General features: G+C 38.1%; 1 protein-coding gene and 1 pseudogene across 3 annotated transcripts; one reads left to right on the top strand and one right to left on the bottom strand.

Moving 5' to 3' along the window:
* Nucleotides 1937-11030, top strand: LOC109823718 (protein FAM135B-like). Of its 3 annotated transcripts, none has more exons than XM_020390069.1 (15): nt 1937-2445; nt 2539-2624; nt 3639-3793; nt 3928-3992; nt 4126-4320; nt 4417-4471; nt 5510-5770; nt 5861-5994; nt 6666-6852; nt 6994-7053; nt 7141-7383; nt 7853-8111; nt 8189-8394; nt 9306-9353; nt 10410-11030. In XM_020390069.1, the coding sequence occupies exons 1-15, from the start codon at nt 2258-2260 to the stop codon at nt 10698-10700; spliced, it is 2433 nt and encodes an 810-aa protein (XP_020245658.1). In that variant the 5' UTR covers nt 1937-2257; the 3' UTR covers nt 10701-11030. The 3 variants fall into 3 exon arrangements, with proteins under 3 accessions (XP_020245658.1, XP_020245657.1, XP_020245659.1); XM_020390068.1 differs by having other exon boundaries at nt 9303-9353; XM_020390070.1 differs by lacking the exon at nt 1937-2445 and having other exon boundaries at nt 3626-3793; nt 9303-9353.
* Nucleotides 12553-13925, bottom strand: LOC109824511 (annotated as a pseudogene).

The raw sequence follows: 13931 nt of genomic DNA, 5'->3' as shown, positions 1-13931 counted from the left end.
AAAGAAAAAAAAATGATAGTGTATATTTCTTCTCAATCTAATACGTCGCGGGCTTGTTCGCGTTCCGATTCCCGGTATTTTGGGAAGCGGGGCGTGACAGATACTGTAGCATTCCCAGAAAATTCAAAACAGGAGATGTTAAAAAGGCGGGATTACTGTAGAAAAAAACCGTGCTTTGCACGGACAGCAGACTAGTATGTTGTATCATAAAACCGCTGAGCGTAAATCTCACTCTAAAAAGTGACACGTGTCTCGATCAACTAGATATCAATCCAACCCGAGTCTTATAAAGGCTAGCTCAAAAGGTGTCTTTACTCATCCTCGTTCAAAAGGCCGACTTGAAATACATCGTCACTCGAGCCGTCTCAGATAGTTGAGGCATCCTTACTTAGCCAGCCGAGTTGAGAGGCGTCTTCGTTCGACCTCTCTCGAAGGACCGAGATGAAAGGTGTTTCTTCTCGAACTTAGCAACAACAGCCAGTCACTATTACATTAAATGCATGGTCAAAAACATCATTATCTCTCTTGGAGTCATAATGACTCATCGGATCATGTCAGCGCCGCGGCCCCTATATCGCTGTCATAATAAATACAAGAGTGACTCGGACCACCTGCTACCTACATCTATAAACTATCAGCTGACTAAACTGATTGCCTGGACTCTGCGAAAGTTATGCAGATGTGCTTCTAAATGTAGTATAAATAGACATGTTGCCTACATCATGAAGGTACGCGAAATTACGCACATTTACGAGAAATAAATTAATTTTCTCTCTTTCAGATCACAACTAACCTGATCATCGAATGTGCATGACTCTCTTCCGCTCAGCAGTCAACCATTTAAAAGGAGATTAATGGACCATAAGTTCTTTGAAATCCACCCTAAATCCCGCTACTTAATTTCTGACATTAACAATATAATTAGTAAATCTACATTTCTCGTGCTCATAGACAAACTTTAGGATCATCCACGTGATTATAATATATATACATGAAGGAACCTGAATATAACAAATTTATTTTTCCGCTATTCCTAAACTATCTACTCAGACAAAATTCTTTTTTTTATTTTGAGGGCTTCCTCGTTTATGTTTTCTATCTATTCACGGATGGGTTCATTGAGTGTGTGGGGGGAGGGGGGGGGATCTTTTCAATTCTGCATGCACACATGATATTGACCATCAACTATAACCCAAAAGAACCAAATTATTAGCAAATCTTATTATATTCCGTATGTTCATCATTCACATGCATTCACTAATTAACCACCAACTTACTGATTAACACTAATTTAAAGAAATTTGGAGTTATGCATAATTTTTTTAAAAACTAAGCTTTAGACTAAGCCATTTCCTATCCTACACATCTGCACTATGATTGCATTCACTATTTTTTTATTGCAGGTGCTTGTTATATTTATGATATATCGAACCATGATATGAACCATAGGCATCACCATCATCAGACATAATTATTAGTAACAATTACCATAAACAAGTGCTGAACATGCCCTTTAATGAGTTAAATTGTCAAAAATCACCCTGTTATTTTTGAAACTATCAAGGAAAAAAAAAATCATATGATACTTTTTGCCTATATCATGAAAATTGACCATATAAAAGATGTTATTATTGGGAATAATAACATAAATCATTGATTTTTATTACCGCCGATAAATATGTTATCTAATTCAAATATCTTTCAAATCGAAAAAAAAAATTCTAACCCAAAAATTCCAATTATGCTTTTGAATGGAGAAAGATTTCTCTTTTACACCCGCAGCACAATGCGGCGAATGAATTATTAGTAACGGTTACCAAAAACAAGTGCTAAACAAACCATCCAATCTCCGAATCCAACGGTCCAGATCTATCTACCTCCATCCAGCGGCTGCCATCTCTTCTTTACGGCTCTAATCATCATCCTAACTTCGAAGCGAGCAAAATGAAATGATTCCTCCCTCTTCGTCCCTGTTCTCCGATCCCAGCTCTCACGGGATCAACAGAAACCAACTCCTCTTTCGATCTCACGACCAAAACCCTGACCCTAGCTTTCCCTTTCATCAAATTAAGAAAAATCACGGATCGAAAACCCTCGATAGATCTCGACCAGAGCGCAATCGATCAATCCCCCGTGATCTCTTGAGAATTAGGGCTGCATTCTTCGCGAACTTGGGGAAATCTGAGGGGAATTAGGATTTTTGTTCCCTTCGCATTAGGATGCGAGTTTCGAAGCGGAATTTGGTCGCCGATAACTTATGTTTCGGCGAATGAGATGCTTCATCGGATTAGATCCCGAGAGCGAGGTGCCTAAGAGATTGACGGGCGCTAGGGCTTCGACGAGGAGGAGGAGGATCGAATTTAAGCAGCCGGATATGTTGGAGACCGTGCATGAGATCGCTATCTATATTCATCGGTTTCATAATCTGGATCTCTTTCAGCAAGGGTAATGATGGTTGTTGAAAGGAAATGCGATCTTTTTTTCTGTTTAATTTTGGGTTTTCTAATGTTAAAATTTGTTTTTTGGCGGATTTGGCAGATGGTATCAGATAAAGATAAGTATGAGATGGGAGGATAGCAGCAGAGAGACTCGAGGAACTCCTGCTCGAGTTGTTCAATATGAAGGTAATTATTCTTTGCGTTTGCGCCTGCTTAAAACTGAATTACTTGAAAATTGAAGTGAAATATGCTTTTTTGAGCTCTCTTATGTGTTGTACTATGATGATATATGCTTGCTTGGAGATTGACTATTTGGAAGTTGATTTTTGTAATTTTAGTATACATATGTTTTCACCATTTTCTTTGGGATTCATATCATCTAGATACGTTTATGTTTTACGCTCACATAGTCAAGCCTACATGATTTGAATCCGAAAGAACATGTTGAAAATTAGAGAGAATCAATCGAGATGGTTTGATCACGTACAACATAGGCCACTGAAGACACCAATGGCAATTAGGAGAAGTGATAATATTATACTTTATGGGGGCAAAGAGGGCTACACGTAGACATAAAAGAATTTGGTTGGAAGCAGTTAAGAAGGATATTCTAATAACTAACTTGATTTTTTTGGTGGTGGGGGGATGACCCATAATTGAAATGAATAGAAGAACAAAATTCATATACCCGACCCTAAAAAGTTGTGATAATGCCTTTGTTATTGTTGTATTTTTTACCCGCGGGGGCGCGGGGGGGGGGGGATTGGACCATAATTGAAATGAATGGAAGAACAAAATTCATGTAGCCGACCCTAAAAAGTTGTGATAATGGTTTTGTTATTGTTGTATTATTTTTTTCAACGTGTCGATGACTACAACTTATCATGCTTGTTTACTGATTATGTTTGACTTTTCTAGGCCTGGTCGCATCCAAGCTATCAATTTTTTTTAGTTTAAGAACTTTAATGCTTGTTCATTCTTGTCTTTTCATCTCATTTATTATTTTACCTTTTATTGCACACATATGTTCTCAATTGAATTGGGATAAGTAGGTGTACCATAAACTTTGAAGTATGTTTGTTAGCTGAAAGAAGTGTATAGGGCATTGCCCTCTATTTACATGTTCTTTACATTTTGAGTTTTTCTCTTGGTATTTGAATTTCACCTAATAGGTAATGACATGCTAGGTGGATTGTGCAGCTCCTGATTTAGCTTCAGAAGACGTTTGTGGTGTTTGGAGGATAGATGATGTTGAGCAAAGTTTCTCGACGCAACCATTCAGAATCAAATATGCTAGGCAGGATGTCCTTTTGTCAGTTATGGTCTCTTTCAACTTAAATCTTGGGAAAGATGAGGTTAGTACTTAAATGTTGCAAGTTATATATTGGACAAGTTATTTCTGCTACAAGTATCAGTTATTCTTTACCTGTTTTGCTTTTTTTGGGGACTCGTGCCTATCTATTAACTTTCTCATAATTACAATTTCCAGATGCCATCGACATCTGCAGTAATACTAAAATTTGAGCTTATGTATGCTCCGATATTGGAAAATGGGTGAGTGATCCTAATATTACCTGCTCTTACTTTATGTACATTTTTATTTGTCTTGATCTTCTAAGCATGATCGATGTATCATCAAAACTATGAATTTGATATAACATCTTAATTCTTTCTGTTCCTGTCACAGAGTTGAAATGCAAGCTTCTTTTGATGCATATACTGCTGCAGTTCATGAGTTCCGTATTCCACCCAAAGCACTTTTGGGTTTGCATTCATATTGTCCTGTCCATTTTGATGTTTTCCATGCGGTTCTTGTTGATTTAAGTATACACATTTCCCTTCTGAAATCCGGTACCTCCACACCTCGACAGAAGGTAGCCAGGTTTGTGACAGGTTTAGTTTCTAAGGTGGATGTCTATTTGTAAGAAATGTTTATGTATACTTATCATTTCATTTACACACTTGTCAAAATTTTCAGCAAGTCTGCCATTGTGGATAGTGTTGCTAGAGACCATTATGAAGGACCCGATGAAGTAAGCTTGCTCTGAAATATTCTAGTTCTAAGATATGCTTGTATTTTCTTGTATAATTGTATTAATAATATATGTCACTACAGTACTAGTTCTGCTGTATTGCCTCTAGAAAGTAAGGGAATGGGCCCACTGGGATTATTTGTCATTTAATCCATTTCCTGTCAATTTGGGGTTGACTATGATTTCAACTCCAACTCCATGGGAAGAGACTCCACCAATGATTCAAGAAAGTTTTAATATAATGAACTGTGAATTGAGTTTATCTGAATAATTGTACAAACTGTAAACTTATTTAATGGCATCTCCATCATTGCTAGGTGGAAAGATCAAGGGAAGTGAAATCGATGTAAATATACAAAAGTGATAAACATGTAAACTTGATCAAGAGAAGAGAGACACCTTGAGAATCTATATTATTTGGGAGAGGAAGCATGGTTCAAGGAGAATATAAATAGGAAATCAAGGAGAAGGGTTATTACATGTGCTGAAATTGGTTTTACATTTGAAGAGTTACTCCCTAACATTTTAACCGCGAATCAAGTATTTGCTGCTCTTTGATTTTGCTTGGCGCTCTAACAGTTAAATGCAGCTGATCTTCAGCCTATCCAAATTTATCCTTGAATATTTTAACTGCTACCCAACTAATGCAGTTTGTTGGATTGTGTCTACACCCCTGCTTATAAGAGGTCGGAAAAATGATCCAACCTGTAACTGACTGCTTTCTTACGAATATCTATATTCGTTAGATCGCTGTCATAATGAATGGTGTAAATAAAAAATAAAAAATAAAAAAATTAGAGCATCCTATCAAGGGGCTTTTAAGTGACTGCCTAGGCACCTACATAGCTGCTTGTCGATTTGTCCTGCTTAATGTGACATCTCCTTTATTCCTTTTTAACATAAAGCCTCATTAATTCCAGTTACATATGGATATTGTAGAAAGATCAATCTGAAGAGCTTTAACTACTCTGTATTTTTGTTCACATGTTGATGTGTGCATATCAGAAATTCAAGTAAATGTTCATATTCTACACTCAGGTGTTATCTCAAGGGATAGGCTCAAAAGCAATTGAGCTTATCAAGGCATTGTTAATATCACGAGAACTACTTCTTGAGGAGCTTGAAAAGATCAGCCGAGCAATTGGTCGAACAATTGATGATTTAGTTGCTGCAGACTTAGATCTCGGTAGATTTGAGTTTGTTGGCTCTTCGAAACCAGATCTGTCTGCAGCTGGTAGGGACTTTTCTGGGAAGAAGGGTGTAGGCCGAGTAGCTGGGATGTTAGAGAATATTCTTGAGGTACGTCTTTTTTTCTTTCTATTTTTCCTTCTCGATATATGATTTGTATCGTTTCATAATTGATCAAGTTACCTTCTTTTGCCTGTGAAGAAATCGAATGGCATAATTGAAGTTGGAAATGACGTCATGCTATACTCACTATCCAAGGAAGAGCTCTTGGATGTATTTTTTTCTGTGGGCAACCAACTTTCATTCATTTGGAATGTCTTTCTGAAGTTTCATAGGTGTGATAACATCTCTCTCTCTCTCTCTCTCTCTCTCTCTCTCTCTCTCTCTCTCTCTTTCAATCTCCCATTTTTATTTCTCCAAATCATTATATCTATGTTATTTCTACAATTCTTCTAAATTACTAGGAGACTGTGTTCTTAGAATTTTTAATTTCTTTACTGAACTTGCTCCTATTAATATATTATACAGTTAATAGATGATGAGTCAACAATACCCTTACTTTTATGCCTAAACCTGTGATTAAAACACCATGGACAGCTCCATTCTTAAAGGTCTGTTGTGTGTATGATTCAGATTTGTTTGGATTGTGATCAAGTTCTTGCAATATCATATTCAGCTCAATACTGGTCTGTGGAAGTCTATATATATCTCATATGTGAGCCAATACCAACCTATATTTGTCATTATTAGCCAATATCTGTCATAGTTGCATGAAATAACTTATATATATAATACGAACACAAAACACTCTTATATCCTTCATTGGAAAGCATGGAGAATTTTCATGGCATCACAACATGCTTCATACTTTTTAACTTTTCTACGCTAGGCTTCTGTCACCTCATCCAACCGTAAAGTGATTCAACTTTCATAAGAGTAAACTAACATCAGTGTCTAATTGTAGTTTGGAGCAAATTTTACGAACCAGTTTTTTTTTACATCGTAGGACTAACCGAATGAAGATCCTTGAATATCTATATGATGCCTGGGCCATAGACAGAAAGGCAGAGTGGTCAATATGGATGGTTTATTCGAAGATTGATATTCCTCATCGTTATTTGAGAAGTGCAGCTGATGACTCCTCTCACCGTAACACCCTTGGAAAAGTTGTTACACGGAAGTCCAATGATGAAGTAATTTCTTATGAGCCTGTAATTTCTTACCAGTTCATTATCACTGAAACCAGTTTTCTGCTCGACTTGATGCTGGAACGACATTTTGTATGAACTACAACTTCAATGAGCAAGTTTTAACTGCTTGTTTTTTGTGCACAGCAAGCACTAATTTCTTCTACACGCGCTGAACTACACAGAAAAAGTATTGCTCAAATGAAAGTGAGATTTAATGCCGTTGATTCATTTTTTTTTGTGAGATTTGCTGTTTCCAGCAGGTCTGAGAAACTGGGTTTTTCATTTTTGCAGATCAATACCCGGTCCATACAAGACATGCATATTTTTGGGGACCCGTCTCATGTTCCTATTGTTCTTATAGAGCAGCATGTCATGAATGTTCCCTTGCATGGTTCTGCAAAAAATTTATCATTTAGTTCTTTGGGTCAGAATGATTCAGCTTTTGTGTCCAAAGGCCGTGGAGATAGGGTTGTACAAATTTCTAAAAAGAATGGTCGTCTGTTAAAGGTTGCTGTCTTTGTGCATGGATTTCAGGTATACCCTCTTGCTAAAATACCATCAACCACCATATGTGCATTTTTCTACTGCAGATGCCTGTATTGCGTATGCTGCGTTATCTCTGTAAATTTGGGTTTCGACTACAATTTTTTTTCCCTTCATCCTTAAATAAGAAAAGAACAGTTGCAAGCGGCAAGTAAACATAGCCTGTTAAGGGGTATAACATAGCTTGTACCACACTGATGTGAGAAGACTATGCATCCGAGTCTCTGATTGATTGTCAATTAGCTTTGGACTCTTGTTATCCATATATGATGACTGCATGCCCTATGTTTTTGATTCTCAATAGGGAAAGTCAATAGGGAAACCTTTCTGCTTTACTTGTATTCGTCTTCAGTTTCTTTTCTAAAATTATGATTAGGAATCCATCTAATGCTTATATGTGTATTCATTTTTTTAGCTAAATGTAGCTTAACTCTTTATGCTTGAATCTGCAATGTGATAGGGACATCATTTGGATTTACGACTTGTACGAAATCAGTGGCTTTTGTTAGATCCTGGTGCAGAATGTCTCATGTCAGAGGCTAATGAAGATAAGACATCTGGAGATTTTAGGGAAATGGGACGCAGATTGGCAGAAGAGGTGACTACTTTCATTAGAAAGAAAATGGACAAACTGTCAAAGTATGGAGGTTGCAGAGACATAAAGCTTAGCTTTGTTGGACATTCCATTGGAAATGTCATTATAAGGAGTGCTTTAGCAGGTTATCTTCTCTCAACCTTTTACTGTCTTTGTAAAATATTATTTCGATGGTACCCTAAAATTTGTGCAACTTGGCAGACAGCTTGATGGGTCCTTTTCTGAAGCACCTTTATACGTACATGTCTTTGTCGGGGCCACATTTGGGGTATTGGTATAGTTCAAATTCTCTGTTCAATTCGGGATTATGGCTCCTCAAAAAACTCAAGGGACCTCAGGTCATTCATCAACTCACTTTCAGTGATGATCCAGATTTGCAGAATACCTTCTTTTACAAGCTTTGTAAGGTAACTCGATGAGCTGTTAAGAGCAAGGTTATAACCTAGGGCTATACACTTCTTCAATTTTTATTTTTGGATGAATTACTTTCATCTAGTAGTGAACAAATTTATAATTTAGAAGGATAATAATCTGAACATGCTCATACTAGTTACTGAAAGTATAGTTTGGAAGTCATAATAGACAGCTTTACAATTATTCTTAATCCTGTCAACGGTTTATTTGAGCCATTAATATTTAGAAAACTTTTATTTATTGAAATGATGTTGCCCTACCTCTTGTAAAATCAGTATTTCCATTCTATTTCCATAAATTCCCAACAACAGGTTTGCGCTCTTATTATGCCCACGGTCTAACAACCTTCTTACAACAAATTGTTAAACATTCTTCACATGGATTATAATGTTGGAGTCTGCTATTGATAGCTATGGTCGGCTTGTTAAAAATGTGTATTGCTTTTTCCTTACTTTGTTTGTTTGTTCTTTTCCTCTTTTGCCTTTTCTGTGGGGGCTGGGGGTTTATTTTGCGGTTTGGGGGTTGGGCTGGGGTGGGGGGGTAATGATACATGAAAATTATGTCTTTTATTGTATTATACAACAACTGGAGCTATAGCTAAAGAGATAAATTTATCATGCATATGCTACACTGCCACCTGATACGATCACACACACAAACAGGGGGACTGGGGATCATTTTTCTTTCTTTTTTCACTTTTGTTTCGTGTAAGGAGATGTTGCCGTGAAGGCTTTTGGCCAGTTATAAGTGCTAGTTTTCCTTCATCCAGCAAATTCATACTCTTTTCATGTATTAAAATAATTTTCACATCTTTGCGATATCTGATGCAAACTTAATCTCAGTTGGAAACTCCTTTCATGCATGGAAATTACTCTTTTACTTTTTTTTTATCTTCTTTCAGCAGAAGACATTGGAGAATTTCAAGAACATTATTCTATTATCTTCACCTCAGGTAGTGTTTTCTTCTGTTGGCAATGTATTTTTGTAACTAAAATATCCTTGAACTTTCTAACTGCTTCCGGAGCCCTGCAGGCCGTAACCTCTTTCAATAGCCTTTATTTTTGTGTCCCCTCCTCTGAGGGAATGCTATTCCAGTTACCTTCGTAACTAAATAAAAAGATATTAATTCTATATGGACGGAGGAGTGTGTTATAAGTGTTGTATATTTTAGTTTAACATATTCTGAACTCGTGCAACAATGAAAAGAGTACTATGTAGGGTTGAGCATGGTCTCTTATTAATATGATTTCATTTATTTGTTTAATGTTAGCACTGCAGTAGTTTCCAGTAGTGCCAATTAATGATGATTCAGACTTTAGTACGATGTGAATATAATTTATTCTATAAAGAGCTCCTATTAGACGTTTTATGAAATCTTATTTGCTACTTGACTCCACATGTCCAAGCTTTTAGTTGCAAAAACTTTTGAGACTATTTATTGATCTGTTATCTTGCAGTAACAAACTATTATCCCGTGATTACCAATTGCTTATCTAAACCCTAAAAAGCTTCTATTTCTGATCCTGTTCTTATTATTAGACTATTAGTTTCACGTAGAAGAGTTCCTCTTGTTACCTGTCGCCTATTTTATTTTGTTCAAAGATTCGTGAACCTTAAAACGAACATAAGATTTCATCCTGCGGGAATGGCCTATCTTATGATTTGATAGTTTAGCATATCAATGTTATTTGCAATGCCTGTGAAGCCCACGATTTTGTATTTTGAAATCTTCACTCCAATATTCTTCAGTATGCAAGCATGTGCTCTCTCTACACTAACCTAGTACACTTCTTGCATATATGCTATCATTTTCTACACACAAAGTGCATATTCTCTGCTGCATACACACATAACATAAATATGCACATATACAACCAATTCTTCAGAGAATTACAAAGGGGGACGCTGATTCTTTTTTCCTTTCCTAATAATTTTGCTTTTTAACTTTTTCATTTTCTAACATATTTGTCTTGTTCTAAAGCATTTATCCCTTGTTGATATTTTCCAGGACGGGTATGTTCCTTATCACTCAGCTAGAATTGAGCTATGTCAAGCATCAGCCAGCGATCAATCAAAGAAGGCACAGGTGTTCCTTGAAATGCTCAACAACTGCCTTGATCAGATTCGAGCTCCCTCATCTGAACAGAGAATATTCATGCGCTGTGACGTGAACTTCGACCAATCTGCTCAGGGTAGGAACTTGAACACAATAATCGGCCGAGCAGCCCACATCGAGTTCTTGGAGACCGACATCTTTGCAAGGTTCCTAATGTGGTCTTTCCCTGAATTATTTCGCTAACAGATATAGAAGAGTCAGTCTTACTATCTAGCATCAATATAGAAGAGTTATCTATGGACAATGTTAGAAAATGTTGTCTACTACTGCAAACAATAGGGCCCTATATATTTATGTAGAAAAGGAATGTATAATAGCCTGCAGTGTGATGTAATTATGTTGTTGTATGAATGTTGTGATACTCGTCAGCATTCATTTTTTTTTTTTAATGCCTCGCTGTGTTTAGCATAGGAAGAGGTAGGATACTGGATTGGGGAAACTCAATGTACCCTACATGTTTCTTGTTTTCTTAGGAGTCAGCTGATGCTGAAATAAAAAGATTTTTTTTCTTCATTTGTCGTATTTGAGCCTTATCAGCACGTTCATGCTGAAAATCAACAGCTTTGTGATTTTATTATTATGATTCACGATTATGTGCTAAAGCCGTTATCCTTTTATAATGATTAGGATCGGCGTCTTCATTAGGAAATTGCGAATGCCACGTCCAATGATGAAAATTATAATGCGCACACGAGTTTCTTACATCTTTTGTAGTCTGCATATTATTATTTTTTTCAACGAAGGTAATATTCTGCGAGCTCAGATAAAGTTCTTATACGGGCGAACGCCATCGACCAAAGTGATGCTAGATTCCTTCTCGACTTGTGATTAGATGGTTATTTTGTAATAATTTTCCAACAAAATCTAAATCTATGTCTATATGGTTTTTTTGACTTCATGATATTCTTAGAGTATTTTTTAATAATCTATTTTTAGCTGTCGCTCAACGGGAAAGAAGTGCTGTCCATTCCCTGTGAAGGTCAACGCTTCTGCGCTCACTTGCACACAACTACTATAATTGATAATAGAGTGTTTTCTTTTTAAGCATATTTCTCCTCTAAAGTTCAATTTGTGATTATTAATTAGGTTGGTTTAGATTCGGCAAGTACACTCTTGAGCTATAATTAAATGTGCATACGGTGGCAATTGGAGAAAACCTCCAAAAGAGCAGACATAGAGCTGCCATTTGCAGGACACAGGCTGTCAAGGACAAAATACCCGTACCCCCGTTGAGTGAAAACCACTGGTCATAGACCACATATATCCATGAATGAACAAAAAAAAAATTCCTTTTTTCAATTGCCCTCCAAAAAAAATAAAGAAAAATTTTAAATGCTTGCTTAAATTTTGGAAAATTTGCATGAATGAAATCCAGGAATTTCTCAAATGCCTCCATCAATACTCAAATAAATCTGGAGAACACCCCTCCTATTCATGTCCAGCGGTGAAATATGCAACACCTTTGGAAACTATGTAGCTCTGCCACTGTTCACATCTATTTGCACACGGAGAATTTTCACATCTATTTGTCGAGAGAAATATGCAACACCACTGGAAACTATGTAGCTCCGCCACTGTTACACATCTATATGCTGAGAACTTCCTTCAGTGATGTATACTCCCTTTGAAATCCCAATAAGCACACACCTGCATCATATAATTCATCTTCACAATGTGGTCTCCAATCGTAGTATTAACACATATGTGACACCGCTTAGACATAAAAATTACACGAATTCGATCCTTCGACAAGAATCAGTGATATTGGATTTAATACTGTTTCCTAACAACAATGAGATCCTCAAGCTATGGTCACGCTCCGAGTCAATTTTGATTCACATTCTTCAATACTTCCTTATTAGCGACTAATATACATCTAAATACTTAGCAAATCACATACAAATTCATTTAACGACAGAGCAAAACATGGCCAAATCTCAATATGATAAGCAGCTGGAAACGTACACGCCTTGCAAATAACCACTCATTCTGAAGTCAGTTTGATTTGAAATTCAAACAAATCAACTAGAAGAAGAGAGGACTACCACAATCAACTAGATTAATAGAGAACCCAACACCAGTGCAAGCAAAACATCATTTTTACATCAAAAACACCGAAAAGAAATCATTCCACCCGGCACCAAACATAAGAATTCAACCCAACCCTTTTCTACAATTTGTAACTAATCATACTAAATACAAGACCCACCCCCTACCCAACAAAAAAAAAAAATTACTTTCATTCTGCATCACAACAAGCTCCATTTCACCATCAACAACAATTTCAACCATCAATTTCTCATTCTTGATTGTTATTCAAGCAACCAAGACCCTCGGTCCTGCCCCTCACAATCCTATGAAAAACCTCCCTCACTTGCATTTCTAACGACTCCAAACCCTCCTTCAGAGCTTCACAAACCTCCTTCAACTCCTTAACTTGCTCCCTCACCTCCCTCTCCTTATCCTCTCCCATCGGCGACTGGACATCATCCGTCAGCTCGTTCAATTTCCTCATACACTTCTCGACACAACTCATCTCCCTCAACAGCCCACTCGCTTTCCTTCGATCCCTCTTCCTCGATTCCTCTAGGATCCTCTCATGCATAGAGCTAATCGAAACAGCCCACGGGAAACTTCTGGGCATGGAGAAATGAGCATTCAGCCCTCGATCCTGGCAAGGGATCGCGGCCACAAGAGCCCACATTACGAACAAAAGCACCGAACTCATCGTGTAGATCGGCACCGTCAATCTAGGTAGCCACAATCTCGTTGCTCCTCGGAGCGCTGAGGTTCGCGCCAATGGCTTGCAGCTGCCGGGCTGCTGACCAGGAGCGAGACACGCTCCAAGACAGCGATCGGAAGTGGGGCCGGCTCCGGTCCTTGCTCTGGCAGAACGAACGGTTCCGGCAGCTGACAACCGAACCGGATTCCTTTTCGTCGAGCATCAAGATCGTGAGGTCGGTTAAAGCCTTCTTGGCTCGACGGATTTGGCCCTCGCCGATAAATTTGGCGCCCAAAGCTGTTACGACGATCTCCAAATGATTCCTCCATTGCCTAACCTGATCGATCCCGTCTCGGATAGCGTTGCACACGTCGAGGGCCTTCACGCTCCGCTCGAAGAAATCCGAAACGGATCGATCGAGAGGGGGTCTCAACAGGGAACTGTTCCTCAGCAAGACCGATCGAAATTCTTCTTGGATCAGTAGGAAAGAGCCGAGGAGCTTGCTGATCCACGAGAGCGAGAGGAGTTCGCCGGAGTCGGAGGCGGCGGCGAGGAGGTCTGCCACGTGGCGCTGGAAGGAGTCAAGATCGCCGCTTTCTTGATCGCCGTCGCTGTGGTTGTTCATGGCGTGTACCTGATCACGGCGGACGATGAGAAGAGATCGCCCGATGGAGGACAACGGCGAGGATTGG

The sequence above is a fragment of the Asparagus officinalis genome, chromosome 9, assembly GCF_001876935.1.
Source record: "Asparagus officinalis chromosome 9, Aspof.V1, whole genome shotgun sequence".
Taxonomy (NCBI): Eukaryota; Viridiplantae; Streptophyta; class Magnoliopsida; order Asparagales; family Asparagaceae; genus Asparagus; species Asparagus officinalis.
The sequence above is the reverse complement of the archived record's forward strand: the minus strand, read 5'-3'. Positions and strand labels throughout refer to the sequence as shown.